A 16,846-nucleotide genomic window follows, 5' to 3' on the forward strand; every position below is an offset into this window, starting at 1 on the left:
TTCTCCCTTCTTTTAATCTACTCTCTTTCACTTTGTCTTCTTCCTCAATTATCGGGATATTTTTACGTTACGATATATATTTTTACGCTCATTTTCAAGTCAAACCGTGCATACACATTGAACGATTGCAATGCTGTATTAACTGCGACATGAATTATGTTCATGCATTTCAAACATAATGTTCCAAGAGCAATTATCTTTCAAATCTTGAAACGCGGGTATAAAGCTTGAAAAGTTGTTATTGCGCAGATATTCCTTAACGAGCTACCCTTTGGAAATAGTATGCTCGAAAAACTGTTCCAGCGCGGATAATTCGTGGCAAGGCAATCATTAAACGGAAACAAACGATAAGGACTTGCTAGTTGCTGATTCTGTCTTTAACAGGATAATTGGAAGTTTAATGGTCTTGGAATACTGTGCTTGGAATTCCGAATTATTGAAGTCACTTGCTAATTTTATTTTATTTTAATTTTTTTTGCTAACGATGATTTCCACATGAGCTCTAGGCTTGTGCGAGGGTAATGAGACGGATGATGATGAGAGATGTGTGCCTATAGTGAGGTCCACGTTAAATCAATGGCAGTCTTTGATTAGCAATTGTATTGCTATCCTCGTCTATCATTCAACAAAGCGGATAGCGCTGTCTCTTTCTCGCTTTGCTCTGTTGCCAGTTGGTCTTTTAACAATTAACAATGTAGAATTAATAATCAATTAACAAAATATTTCAAATTAATTATGAAATTATTGAAAAATATAATTTCTTGCTTAATTGATTATTTTAAATGAGAATTAACAGTTAATATTACATCGATGAACCTGTATCAGCTACCGTCTCTATAGAAGGCATTGACAAGACAGAAGATCGGCAACGTTTTTTCCTATCTTTCTCCACTGCCATTATAACGTGGACCTTACTGTAGCATCTGGAGACTATGAACTTCTAACCAGATACATTCTAGAATGTATTCCAGGTACATTCCTGCTAATCATAAACTTACAAAAACCATATGACCATGCAAATTTAGTTAATTTATTTTTTCCAGATAAATAATATTATTATCGGGGGACCGTGCACCGCTCGGGAGTTAATAGACATAGTAATGGAAAATTTGAAAGGAAAAACATCATAAGATTATCCTTAAAATTCTGTATTTTCTTGAGAATTATCAGTATGTACTGTCCAATAACAACTGTCATATATACAGGTTGAATCTGAAATGAAGACCCCTGAAGTTTGAAGGTGAGAGTTGAAAGAAGGTACTTGGATTCCAATACAATAAACCGGTTTTTTTCAAATAATCTATTGAATTATTTTGATGAATTTGATAAAAAATAATATTATAAAAATTATTATATATGAATGAGATAATACTCAAGATAGTTTTATTCAATTATTCAATCCAGTCTTATATTAGTTGATATATTGAGGTTATGAATAATTTCAAACCAAGCTTACAAAAAATGGCAAATTAGGCTACTGCACATGCGCTGCGGCTAGGCAAGATTTAATAACATTGAACAGCTGTATCATCAGCTGGCTTCATTATTACTTCTTCGTTCACTTAAAATGAAATGAAAGGGAGAAAAATGAAAAAGAGAAAGTGTGAATCACTACTTCTTCTTCTTCTTCTTCCTCTTCTTCTTCTTTTTCTTCTTCAGTCGGTAGTAATTTTGAAATTCTCAAATATGCCGCCAAGCGCCGTTACCATGGTAACCGTTAAACGACACGCGGCAGCCATGAAGAAAATGCCGGCCGGCAGGTGAGCACGTCGCCTGTCATAACTTTTCAAATTTTGACGATCACCTCTGCCTTTGTTTTGATCAGTCGCGTCGCGAATTTCAAGTGGAACTGAACTCTATGTCGCCGTGCTCGTGAATTTTGCTGTTCTAACGAGTATTTCTGGTGTCTAGTGGTTTGTTAATGGATCAGAAGGTTAATGTGAGAATTGTATTTTTGATATTGATAGTTGATTTTTAATGGTCACCCAAATTTATAACAATGAACTCCGACAATGCAACTAACCTATTCTACTCACAAAAGATATATTGACAGGGTTATCAACTACAGCTACCAGCTATAGTATAGCTACAGATAGGCATTGAGAAATCAGAAATCATCTTGTATTCGTGTAGTTTCAAGGATATCAGATGTGTGGTTGTAGATATTCGAGTGGTGACCTGAGCTTCAACGATAATCTGAAAATGATTGACTCATGGGGTAGACTCAATTATCTGTTGCCAAACTTTGAGACGGATACCCACATTATCAGTACCAGAGTCAGTGCAGCCAGTACAACGATAATAAAATCCCAATGATTTCTTATTTGGATATTCCCACTGAGCGCAGAGAATAAGGAGTAAACAATAGAAATTAATGTAATAAGGGAATAGGAGTTCTTATGTTCAGTTTTGTCCTATGAAGACAGTCAACACAATGTAATTATTGTTCAATTTTCTGTACCACTACTGAACTATTGCTCTTTAATTCCATCGAATTCTTCTCCAAATGAATTTCTTTTCCTCTTGACTAACCCTGTTATTTATTTCTTGATCTGTTGACAGACTGCGTCACGACAAGAACGGAGGCGCGTGGTGTCCGCGACACATGGTCACCCGTGACGCGGTGGAGTTCCTGGAGGTGAACTTGGGTTCGGTTCACGCGGTGACTGGCACTCAGACGCAGGGCCGCTTCGGCAACGGTCAAGGTCAGGAGTATGCCGAGGAGTTCCTCATTGATTACTGGCGGCCCGGGCTCGTTAAATGGCGACGGTGGCGGGGACGTGATGGCAAACAGGTAGGACCAATCAATCAAACAATCAATCAAACAATCAAGCAAACAATCAATCAATCATTGAATTTGAAACAAAAATACATGTTGGATCCTGTTAAACCCGTGGATGTGAAATGTTTCATAATGTAGGGTATTATCACAGAATTAATAATAGCATATCAATAATTATAAGAGTTTTCTCTGGTATTATTTATGTATTGAATCATAGCGGAGCAATCAATCAATTAAATTATTTGGAACAGAAAATAGAATAATCTGCTAAACCCATGAATCCAAAATATTTACAGATGTATTCTTCATTATTTATTAAGGTCCGGTTGCACAAAAGCCGGTTAAATTTTAATCGTGATTAATTCTACGAGAACCAATCAGAGAACCACCTTTTGATAAGACGGCTTCTCTGATTGTTCTCGTGGAATTAATCACGTTTAAAATTTAACCGGCTGTTGTGCAACCGGCATTTTATCTCACAGACACTAGCGAGCGGTCTGATGGAGATGATAACGATAATGAGGAATAAACTTACTTCTGAAAAATAAATTTAACTACTTCTAGAAGTAAATCTACTATTTATCCTCGCTGGTTACATTGGAACAATATTCAATATGTCATTGCTTTTTTGGTAATGAAAATATAATATGCTCATATAAGTAATAATTATTTTTTATAGAACAAGTATTACACAGTAGTGCCCTTTGTTTCCAAAAAAATGTAAATGGTACTAGTAATTCTATATGAAAAACGATCAAGTAGCCCTATAGAAATATTTATTTATTTATCTATTAGGTTAGCAAGAAAATACAATGATCGGAAAAGAAAAAACAGGCTATTGCCCAAAACTTTTTCAATTTCCTAATTTAGTTCCAAATTGTCCAAATATTATACATAGTTTATGTCTAAGAATTATTAAAAAATTTCAATTTTCACTAAGAATTATTATATTTCTCATCGGTATATAGTTGTGTGTAATTGATATAGATATGATATGAATATGAAGATTGTGACAAATTTCTCCTAAACTCACTCCTATTGGCTGTTTTCATAACCATAACTACATCAGTACCATTGTATTCGCGTATCAACCACTGCAGTTTTCTCATTGGTTAGCTCGTGATAGGCTGAAATTTCTATTACTCAACTGCTATTGGCTGTTGTCATGATGACGGAATCGATGCAGCTTTCTCATTGGTTAGCCTTTGATAGGCTGAAATTTCTATTACTCAACTCCTATTGGCTGTTGTAATAACTACGAAATTGCTGCACTCCCATTATTTAGCTCGATATTTCTAACTCTTAATTTTCATCTTGGGTTGCCGTCGTGCAGGCAGAATACTTCTTATTTTACATCTCATTATTTCCTATGATTTTCAATTATTATTTCTTGATGGTTAACTGGAATTGTTCAGCAACACTGTAGAATAAAAAGCAGCTATAGCTTCATCACATCAAAGTTGATGAACTTACTTCTAAAAAGTAAATTTTACTAATTCTAGAAGTAAATTCACTACTTCTTATCTATCCTCTCCAATCACATGTAAACAATTCTATATAATAATAGTGCTTTCTACATGGTATGAAAATATTTGAAAGACCAGGATGTTGTAATATCAAGAATAGTGATCATTTTGTTGTCATTTGCATTCTATGCACCTATTTATTTATTTATTTAATTTATTTATTCATTTACAATGCAAATAACACTAATGTAATAACATTGAAAGATAAAATAATAAGGTAGTCCTTGTGCTATTTTTCTTCCAAATTTATAGATGGCAAAGTCCAAGATAAGGTTAGAATTTCACGTGTACAATTTTTATAAAATTTTGGTCCAAAATAAACATTAAAACTATAAATTTTGAATTCAGATGGCTTAAATTGATAAATTAATTAGAAATATTCCACTCAATTACCACTTTTAACGAATAATATTGAGTTATTTAAGAAATTTGGAATTATTCAAGAAACACAAACTCGTAAACACGATGATTTAATAATCAGATTCCTTGAACTATTATTAAAATTCATACAGAAATCTAAGAGTAACTCACAATCCAATAAATCTAGGATTATAAACCATTATAATTGAGACCAAAGTAATAATCTATCCAAGAATAAATCAATCTGATATTATAACAGTAAGACCAATAATTATGACAATAATCTAGTCAATCTGAAGGTTAGGGCGGTAAGACATTGTAATAAACTGAATAAATCACATTTTCCTACAATGGAAATTATTCATGACTTTATGAATGTCAACTACTGTACTACGGGAGGCTGTGGCTGGGAGTCATCCATCTTGTCGACAATGCGGCAGTTCACTTTACTTGGCATTCGATCAAAATGTGGGCTGTTCGAAAAGAATTGGCACTGTTTTTATTTTACAAGAAATATAGTGAAATTCACTTCAAACTGTCACCTTTGGTTCAATGGAAATCATTGATTTTATTTATATGAGGAATGCTGAAAGTACGATTCCCAAACTCTTATTTATTTATTTATTCGTGGACAGAATCACAAATCATTTAAATATGATTAGGAAGGAACAACAGGCTTGGCCCAAATCTATTCCATTCCCAAATTTTGGTAAATTAATAAAATGTCCAAATATGTTTATGTTTATGTTAGGTTATGTTTCTTCTGTAAAACGTTAAAGTTCAATTTTCGTCCAAATATATAAATAAGCTAAACATTTTGAATTTAGAGAAATTAAAACACCAAACTACAAACTCTTCTAGCATTGGATAAAATGGGAAGAATTAATGTAATTCTTGAAGAATGCTGACTGTTCGACTTCAATCTGTCAGCATTGTTCAAATGGGAAGCATTGACGTTATATATGAGAAATACTGACAGTTGAATGTAATGCTGACAATTTCAGAGTTAGCATTCGTTGAATGGGGGAACATTGACGTAATCTATAAGACATTATTTATTTATTTATTTATACGTGGATACAATAACAAATCATATAAATATGATTGGGAAGGAACAACAGGCTTGGCCCAAAACTATTCCATCCAAAATTTTGATTGCATGTCCAAAAAATAGGTTATGTTTCTTCTGTAAGAAGTTCAAGCTCAACTTTCGTCCAAAAATAAATATGAGATGCAAATTTTAAATTTAGAAAAATTAAAACACCAAATTATAGTTAAATATTACACTTAATTATCACTGCACATTGTATTAATCAAGTTATTTAAGAAAAAACATGAAATTTATATGCTGATAGCTTGAAGTGGATATCACTATAGGTTGTTTTGTTATTTTACAAGTTTGTATGGGACGGTATTCACAGGCTTCTGTCCATATTTGTGAAATAATTGTATAGAATTCGGGTTTGAAGTATGAGTCTGCTAGCCAACTTGTGAAATTACATTGTTGGTCTGAAAACGTGGGAGGTTCTTCGGGAAATGTAGAATAAACAGCAAAATAAATTGTTAAAAGAATGTTGTTGTTGTTATTGTGTGTTGAGGCTGTCGTGTGAGAATTGGCATTGGAGTTTTGAATTCAAAATACGAATAGGCTACTTTTATATTCTTCGAAAATATGGAAATTTACGAGATTCACTCATGAGAAAATTATTTTACCGAAAATACGAAACTTATTCTTGTTGACAATGGAGTGAGGTTAAGGTGAGATAGGTTGAGATTCACGTGAAACTGTCAGGATTGGTTAAATGGGGAGCCTCGATTTTATTTAGGAAGGAAGGCTGAGGGATTTGAGTATAGAGTTTGATGGTGTTGAAAATGTTTGATGGTGTTAAAAATGTTTGATGGTGTTAAAAATGTTTGATGGTGTTAAAAATGTTTGATGGTGTTGAAAATGTTTGATGGTGTTAGAAATATAAAAAACCTATTATTTATGTGGAATAATTGTCTGACAGCAAGTTTGAGGGATTTGAGTATAGAGTAAGATTTTGTGCTAGAGATATGAAAAATCTATTATTGATGTGGAATAGTAGTATAATCAAAAAGCACTATATTGATTGGACAATCTGCATCTAATTACAATCCAATCAGAAACTGTTCTGGATAGTATTGAAAAATTCAAAAATCTATTAATAGAATATTAACCTCTCATGTCAGAAGCAAAGTATTTCATTTCAATTTTTTGATAGAAATCAAAATAATTCTAATCGAAATGCTTCTTTGTCCCATTTAGAACATTTTTGATTCTATTTGATTATTGATATTAAAGTGAGTTGATATGCTTATAGTAGTTATCATACGTATGCTTTTGTTGAAGATCCCCATATAATATTTTTTTTCTACAACTGCGCGTAAAGAAAGAATTTACTCAAAAAAATTATACTCAATTCATAATAATTATATACAATTCATATCAAGAACATACTCAATTCTTCTCGTAAAACAATTTATTTCTGAGGAGAATCTTCTTTTTCGCTCGCTAAACATCTGCGCATGCACAGTAGATTTTCATTCCGCTCGCAAATCATTCGCGCATGCGCAGAAGAGTTTCTTTACGCTCGCTAATCAGCTGATGATAAGCAGCTCGCCAAAAGACAAACCATTCTCGGTCAGATCTTAACCTAAAAAGTCGGTAATTGTACCGATTCTACAGCCATGATGGATATCAGTGTAGACGAATTATTATAAACTCCGCCAGATATAAGTGATTTAACAGGTTTGTGCAGTTGTAGAAAAAAATTTGTATGTAATTCGCGCGTAATGCTTCTTTATCACTCTTGCAAAATTATCACGCTCCGCTTCGCGTCGCGTGATAACTGTTTTGCGCGAGCGATAAAGTCGCGCATTACGCTCTTAATACATAAATAACCACATTCATTGCAATCACATTCATTTTATTGCCACATTATGGCAATCTAATACATTCCTCAACAATAACCACATAGACATAGACAACCTGAAATTAAATTGAAGAATTTTGAAGTGACACATAACCTCTAGCTAACCTTGGACTGTTGTAAAAATTAGAATTGGAACCGTTTTGGGTGTAAGTTAGCATGTGGTACTTTTCTGTAAGTTGTGTAATTCTGAATTATTAAATAAATAAACAGATAAAAATAAACCACAACCAATAATCATAACAAACCCTGGCATCCAGTTTTGAGAACATGATGAGTCAAAAATACTTGAAAATAAATTATATTAGGATCAACATTTCAGTATTGTATATTTGTCTTATAAAGCATGATAGTAAGAATGAAATCTTGATCAACCATTTGCAGCACAGCTCTTTTAACTATGAAGATTATCATTCTGATACAATTTATTCAATTATAAAAATGAAGATAAACGTCTGACAGGAGAAATAAGAACTTGGAATGTGGATGAAACCTTCGAGTATAAAGTACTATTACACTAAAATTGAAACTATTTACGAGTTTACGAGTTTGTGTTTCTTGAATAGATCCAAATTTCTTAAATAACTCAATATTATTCGTTGAAAGTGGTAATTGAGTGGAATATTTCTAAATAATTTATCAATTTAATACACTAAAATTGAAACTATTTACGAGTTTACGAGTTTGTGTTTCTTGAATAGTTCCAAATTTCTTGAATAACTCAATATTATTCGTTAAAAGTGGTAATTTAGTGGAATATTTCCAATTAATTTATCAATCTAATACACTAAAATTGAAACTATTTACGAGTTTACAAGTTTGTGTTTCTTGAATAGTTCCAAATTTCTTAAATAACTCAATATTATTCGTTGAAAGTGGTAATTGAGTGGAATATTTCTAATTAATTTATCAATTTAATACACTAAAATTGAAACTATTTACGAGTTTACGAGTTTGTGTTTCTTGAATAGTTCCAAATTTCTTAAATAACTCAAAATTATTCGTTGAAAGTGGTAATTGGGTGGAATATTTCTGATTAATTTATCAATTTAAGCCATCTCAATTCAAAATTTATAGTTTTAATGTTTATTTTGAACCAATTTTTTTTTAAATTGTACACGTGAAATTCCAACCTTATCTTGGACTTTGTCACCTATAAATTTGGAAGAAAAATAGCACAAGGACTACCTTATTATTTCATCTTTCAATGTTATTATATTAGTGTTATTTGCATTATAAATAAATAAAATATCAGAATACACATTACGTACAGAATGATATTACACACTAGATTATACCATAGAAAACAATAGCGTAAATAGATATCCCATGGTATAGGGAATTTATGTCGCAACTTTTACTGTATCTCAAACCGATTACTGTCGATTATTGTCAATTTTCACTGTTTTGTTGAGGTGATAGTGTATGAACGGCACAAATTGAGAGACTACCAGCGTCACACAGCTGCATAGGAAAGAACTACGTGAACTATCGGCTTGGGATAACAGTAAAAGTTGCGACATAAATTCCCTATACCATGGGATATCTATTTATACTATCGTTTCTCTATGATTATACTCAGTACCCAGCATGTATATCAGCTTGGAGGAATATTATAATGATGAGATTAGTTATTCTGTGGTAAGTGTAAATTTTTATTCGTACACAAGCATGAATGCTATGCAAATCCTCAGGAACTGAACTGATGCACCTGACTGAGTCCCAAACTCGAAACTGCTCCTAATAACGGAACAAAATGAAAAACCCACACTCTGTTTCGGCGGGCAGATGAGACGCAAACAAATTGAGAATCGTATCCTCTAATCCGCTCCACTCCATTATGGTCTAATCGCATAAAAATCAAGTCACTAAATTGGGATCAAATCAGAAACTGGTTTCCTTAGCAGACAGAACAGATGTTCTAGAACACCTTTTATGATGATGTCCTGCAAGGAAAAAATCACTTGTGGAGAAGAAAGAGACAGTGATTAAGAAGAAGAAGAAGAGGAAGAAGAAGAAGAAGAAGAAGAAGAAGAAGAAGAAGAAGAAGAAGAAGAAGAAGAAGAAGAAGAAGAAGAATGATAGAAGTTGGAGATGAACGGTGGAGAAGGAGAAAATGAATAGGATTTGAAGAAGAACATATTAGAAGGAAATAAATAGTAGTCGGGGATGCACAGAGAAGAAATAAAAATAGAATGTTGAGAAGTAAAGAGAAGAAAAAAGGGATTAGGAGTTCAGAAAGGTAACAAGAAGAGGAGGAGGAGAAGAAGAAAAAGAGCGAGGAGATGATGATGATGATGATGATGACGATAATTGAGGATGAAGACCAGATTAAAGGCAGTGAATGAAAGGTAGGATGAAGAATAAAACGAATAAGAAAGGTTTTTGAAAGGGAGAGAGCATGGGGAAGAAGGAGGAGAAGAAGAAGAATGTAAAAAAGAAGAAAAACTGGAGGATGAATAGGAAGAAGAAGAAGATGAAGAGAAGATGAAGAGAAGGAAGAAGAAAACGTGATAAAGATTGATAGGGAGAGGAAAAGAGGAGTAGTAAATTAATTGAGAGGAAAATATGAGAAGACGAAAAGAGGAAACTGAAAAGCATTATGTTTCTGGAAACGTATAAGAGGAAACGAAAAGGAGAGATGACATGAAGGAGAGAGAAGGAGTATTTGACAAATAAGAAAAACTTACAAGGCTAAAAAAGGCTAACAACATGTTTTGAGTGAATTGACAACCACTGAATGAATGTAACCTTTCAACAATAGAATAGATGTTTATTTCATCAAGACAATTTTAAAATACAATAGTTACAATTCTATCAATTAAATGACAATAGAAAGTACCAAAGAATAATTATAATAATTATCATTTCACGCCTCATTATTTATTAATCTATCACCGTAAAGTTATCACAACACGATTTATTGGCTTTTGGTTATGAAATCGAAATTCAACAATTTTTTTTAATTTAGTAGCTATTTTTGAAGAATTAAGAAATAGGTTCTCATAATATGATGTTCTGAACTATCCATTCTCTACAGGGGACCTTGACGGTAGCAAGGTAGTATTTTAGAACTTGTAAATTGTATTTTAAAACACGAGATTGTATTTTAGATTAGGGTTGCAATCTGCCGGTTGACCTCTGATATAATGGTAAGATTAGGTCTGGCAACGGGTGTTCAGGAAAGATAAATTCAGATTAAGTCGACCGCGTGGGAAGAGCCAATACTGCATTTTATTAATATTCGCTGCCACTGGTCCTTCCTTGTTGGGTCAGGTTTTCTGTTGAAAACTCATTCACAACTTGTGTGATAACAATTTTCAACCTAAGGATAGAATGGATTTATAGTTTCGATCTCCTTCCACTGCTAATAATAATTATTAGTCAAACAAGATTTTCAGTCAAAATTCCAACAAGTTCAATGTCCAAATTATATGATTGGAGCACTGTTTTAGATGTGTTGGGTATGTCTATTTGTTTGCTCAGCTATGTTGGTTTGTTTTATGCTTATTTTTCAGAGTGGTTTGATATCAACTGCATACTCTTTTATATTTTTGATGTTAGAAACATTATTTTTATAAACCAATTTTTCTTCCAAGAGCCCAATCTTTACATCTATTAATTTACTTGACTTGTGTATACTCTTAATCAAAGATCAAGTGAATTTTAATGAACATTCTTGGTGTAGCAGCTTGTTCAAGTTATAACCTACCTGATTTTGAACATAAAAATTTCAACAACATACAAGAATCTCCTTCATGTTTCAGTAATTGACATTATTGACAATGATAGATTGTTATGCATCATTATTATTGTTGAGTACATTCTTCAAAACATTCATTTTTCTTGAGAACAGAATTATGAGACGTAGTTCTGTTCCCACCTTTTTCTTATTTTACTTTCAAATTTGACCTTGCCTTCTTCCTTTATACAAATTTTCTACCTTTGCTTCTGTTTGTAGTTCTATATTCGTATTTACTGATATTCAATTTTTTTTGTGTAGTTGAGAAGTTGATATTTTGGTAATTATTCATATTGAATGAAAAAGACTAAGAAATTGTCAAAAAACCACAGATTTATTGATACTTAGAAAGACCGGTTTTGGTTATTACATCATTGTCAATCTCTGAGAAACTGAGACCGAAACCGGTCTTTCTCAGTATCAATAAATCTGTGTTTTTTTTGACAATTTCTTAATCTTTTTCATTCAATATGATATTCAATTAGTATATTCTGCCATCTTCTCTCATATTGTCCGTTTGGTTTTTTTAGTTAGAAAGTTTCTCATGATTGGTTGTTGTTGAACGGCTCTGATAACCATATTTGGAATACTTGAAGGCGTGTCGTTTCTCGGTCTATGACCGTAGAGCTCAACCTTTATTGGTCAACAGCTAATGGCCAATCATAGGGCTTCACCCATACTATATATATATATTCTGCAGCTCAATGGTTAAGTTTCCAGTTCACTGGAAATGGACCAATAGCCGAATCTGGTATCTCAAACTGTTGATTGAATCAGTGGTTTTACAATATTGAGTCGTTTCTATTCAACAAGATTATGAATTAAAAATAATAATAATAAGTTGGCTGAAACATATTGTTTAAATAGAGCGAGACAAAAATCAGGAAATCCTTCTCAATCACTTCAAATATTGTTTCTTTTGTTAATTGATTGAAGAACAGTATACGGGGTTTTTCATTGAGATACCAGTATACAGGGTTTCAAATGGAATAATCCTTACAATAATGATTAGGCTCAAACTTTTTGTTAATCTGAAACTAGACTAGAAACTCTCAATAATACTAAAGCTCGGTCCCTTGAATTTACCTAAAATATATGGTATTTCAAGTACATTGGTATCTCTCATACCCTCCATAATAATATATTGTTATTATTGTCTATTTTCTGTTTAGGACTACTTGTAATATAAATATAAGTAAAAAAAATATTGTTATTATTGTTCCTCTCGTATAAAACAATAAGCAAGGGTTCGAAATATATAATTATAACAATAATAACAATATAGAACAATTATAACAATATAAAAAATATTGTTCCTCTCGAATTGTGAATTATTGTTCCTCTCGTATAAAACAATAAGCAAGGGTTCGAATATATAATTATAACAATAATAACAATATAGAACAATTATAACAATATAAAAAATATTGTTATTTTTGTTCCTCTCGTATAAACAATTAGCAAGGGTTCGAAATATATTAAAATCAATAATTATCTGGCTCAGTTGGCTTGAACTTTTTGTTCAGTTGAACCGAGACAGAAGATCTCCAAATGATGCTCGCTCCTTCTCACCTCTCCCCCAAATTTGTTGAGCCTGTCACTTTTGAAATAACTCACATTATTTTTTGTCGGCCAGTGTTTTGATGGTGGGAGATCGTGACACGTCAAGTCTACAGCTGTTTCGTGACATCTTTCCAAACTGAAAAAATATCTAAAAAAATAATAAACTATTACAAGTGTCTGACCTGCCTCAAACTTCCTGCAGTGAGGCTGCTGCTGCTGAAAATACTACTGAAAAAATACTTAGTTTTTGCTCCGACAAGTGAAGTTTGTCTGAGTGCCTGTCTGTCATCGTATTTGAAATGTAACAAGTTGATAGTAACAGTTGGTGGAGTTTGCAGCAACTTGTAGCGAAACATTTAGTAGTTTGGTGAGTGGTTGTTTGAGGATGTTGGCTACCCTGTTCCATTTTCAAACTATTACATTTCCTGTGATAACAATATTTTTTTGAAGATGAGTAAAAAAAATGTGTATTTGATGGAGGAACTACTCGTAAGTACCATTGAGTGTAACAGAAGTGTTTAATACTTTTCAGGAGTGAAAGATTTTATGTCTTGATGGGAAGAGTACATTCTAAAGTACAATGCTAAACATTATGTATAAAAGAATGCTGGAGAAGTGAAATTCACGAATCAATATTTTAGACTTTACAGTTCAAAGAAAATGCTGTGCATACCTCTGTTTTCTATTATAATAATGTTCAAATGTATAGATTCATTTACTTTTTCAAAACTATGTACTCGTATTTTTATATCCACAGTTTTTTAAGAATTATTTTGTAGATTATTGATATGTACAATCCTTCCAATAATAGAGTTGAGTTTTATGAAATACCACTACATTATCCTCTGGTAACCTTGATATAGAATTGAAGTCATGACCAAAGACCTTAAAGAGATATAGACCCACAATGCCTATGCCTTCCCAATGATAGCTCATACTTGAAATTGAAGGCCACCATTGGGGTATTTTAGCATGAGGTATTATATATACCATATTTGTAATACTATAGATCACAAAGGTATTGGTAGCATTGGTATGTAATAATCTTATGGGTTGCCCCCTCAATGGCGGATTTCAATTCCAAGTACGACACTAGCGCTGCATGTGAGTCTATGCATCTTTAAGGTCTTTGGTCATGACAGCCTATTACTTCTTCTTATTGACTTTTCTCTTCATCAACAAAATAGACATCCATTTTACCCGTTCAGCACAATAAACTTAAATCTTACACTTACAATAAACTTTCAATCTTCTTTCATTTTCCTCCTTTTTCTTCTTCTTCTTCTCTCTTCTCCTTCCTTCCATCCTTCTTCTTCTATCTAGCATCCTCTACAAATTCTTCTTCTGACTACCACTTTCTTCTTTTTATTTTATTATGCCCCTTCTTCATCTTTTTCTTCTAAATCTCGTTCTCCTCTACCTTCTTTCGTTTTTCTCTTCTCACTCTTATCCTTTACTTTTGTCCTTCTTGGTTTCTCAATAAGAACACCTCCTTCCTACCACCAATAAGATTCAACTGCTGATGCGAGTCATGAATATTTGCAGAGACAAGCTCATTCATCGATTCAAATCTCCCTCTCTATCGACTACTGTTTTCTCAATGAAACCCACTTGACTCCATTCATCATTCGGATTGGAACAGAATAAACCTCTGAACGTAAATGATAAGATCGGTCCAGTCCCAGTACCCTACAGCTGTATCATGAAATTCACTTCATAGTGTCAGCAATCAGACTGACAGTCTCAACATTAATTGAATGAAATCGTAGGGTGTCAATAACCGGTTGAAAAAAGCTGTTAAATCTGGTTCTCGGCTTGAGATTTATAATACAGGTCTTACTTTCAATTACTCTTCCAGTCAATTAGAGTCAGTAAGTGTGTGATATCTAGGTTTCAGGTCTCTAGGTATTAATTGAAAATGTTTTCTGTCTGGGAAAGAATGAACATCTGAAAGAAGTGGGTCTATTTTGGGTGTAGACAAGGTAAGCTTCCTTCTGGGCCAGCAATTTGTTACCATCCAACGAAATAGATTAACTAGGTGGAAGGAGCAAACAAGATGAGATGGGAAAACCTCATTTTACAGAATTGTTGTTGATCGAAGATGGAAGTGTGGCTATTTCAACTGTGATTCATAATAACACTAGAACTCAACATTTGTTATCAATCTATTTATTTTTCAATTTATTATCTTTTCACCATTTGAATGTATTGTTTGTTGATCAAATGATACAAAAGTTTCGATAGAAATTATACGATCGATCTTGCTAAGCTAATTGAAACTACAGAGAACTCCACATTATAAAGGTAAAATTTCATCAATTTTGGTGTTCCTATCATTGCCATCATTCGACAAAGCATAAAGCTATCTTTTTCTAGCTTTTCAATGTTGCTATATCGTGTTTTAACAATTTAGAAGTTCAATATAATTAATTTATATATTCAAATATTAAAATTAATTAAAATATTAAATATCAATCATTGGAATTTATCATTTAGTCATTGAAAAATATTTTTTTCCCCCACCTACTGTCTAAAGTACCAACTTTTATTCCCTGAAACATAATAGTAAAGTGTCACTTTTTCGCTCTCGGTAGTAAAAAACAGAAAAACTCCCTAGGGAGTAAAAGTGACTCCATTTAAATAACATGGGAAGCATCTCTATTTTAAAACTTACATTGTAATAGGTTAGAAGGTCTAAGCTCAGATGAGAAAGCATAATAGAGGTGTCTGTCATTGAGTCAACTGAATTCAATACCACAACCAGAAATTTGTTCAACTCATGAAATATAATATGTTTGTCTGATATTATATTCTTAATATTAGTAGACGATAAAAATTTATACAATTTTAAAAATATTTGATTCTATTCAAAATACCAGCCAACAAATATTTTTAATCTGCAATTCAAATCTGAACCGCGTGATCTGGAGTCAGCCATTCTTGTTAGACGCCCAGCTGATATAATTGATACAACTTTTGCTGATAGCGCAATCGGCAGTGCCAATCAGACAACCGGTTTCTAGGTTTCAGATTTTAGGTTATGTTGTTAGGAAACACTGTCACCAATATGTAAGTTACTAAAATGATATTATTTGCAGTTTCTATAAAAAAATGTAGATTGAGGAAAAATGTTGTGTACATCACAAGCGAAAAACGTACGTTTTCTCCCTCAGGAAAATTGTTGCCCTCGGCTTCGCCTCAGGCTTCAAACTTTTTCCCACAGGGAGAGAAAATACAGTCGTACTTTTCACTCTAGATATACAAATAACTATTCTCTACAACTGCATTCTTTCTTTACGCGCAGTAAAGAAAGAATTTACACACTCAATTCTCCTCGTAAAACAGCTTATTTCTGAGGAGAATCTACTTTTTCGCCCACTAACCACCCGCGCATGCGCAGTAGATTTACTTTACACTCCCAAATCATTCGCGAATGCGCAGAAGAGTTTCTTTACGCTTCCTAATCAGCTGATTGTGAGCAGCTCGCCAAAAAGTCAGATCTTAACCTAAAAAGTCGGTAATTGTAACTCCGCCGATATAAGTAATTTAACAGGTTTGGGCAGTTGTTACAAAAAAATTGTATGTAATTCGCGCGTAATGCTTCTTGCAAAATTATCACGCTCCGCTTCGCGTCGCGTGATAACTGTTTTGCGCGAGCGATAAAGTCGCGCATTACGCTCTTAATACATAAATAGCTAGCTATTCCTTGACGAATAAAATATAATTGATCATTTTAAGCAATTATAGACAGTTAATATCACATTGGATATACCGGTATCAGCTTTTTTCCATAGAAGGCATTAGTAAGGCAGAGAATCGGTAACGCTATTCTCCTGTCTCTCTCCACTGCCATTATAACGTGGACCTCACTATCGAACCACAGATACAACTGTTCTTCTGTGTTAGAGCCATTCAAGTGGAA

General features: G+C 33.0%; 1 protein-coding gene across 1 annotated transcript in view; it reads left to right on the forward strand.

Moving 5' to 3' along the window:
* LOC111059179 (discoidin domain-containing receptor 2-like) overlaps positions 1-16,846 on the forward strand; it is a 566,524-nt gene that overhangs the window by 400,019 nt on the left and 149,659 nt on the right. Inside the window, 1 exon segment of the mRNA XM_039429976.1 lies at positions 2,563-2,794. Coding sequence (XP_039285910.1) covers positions 2,563-2,794 — 232 coding nt within the window.

Source organism: Nilaparvata lugens, chromosome 6 (genome assembly GCF_014356525.2).
Source record: "Nilaparvata lugens isolate BPH chromosome 6, ASM1435652v1, whole genome shotgun sequence".
In the NCBI taxonomy this organism is placed as follows: Eukaryota; Metazoa; Arthropoda; class Insecta; order Hemiptera; family Delphacidae; genus Nilaparvata; species Nilaparvata lugens.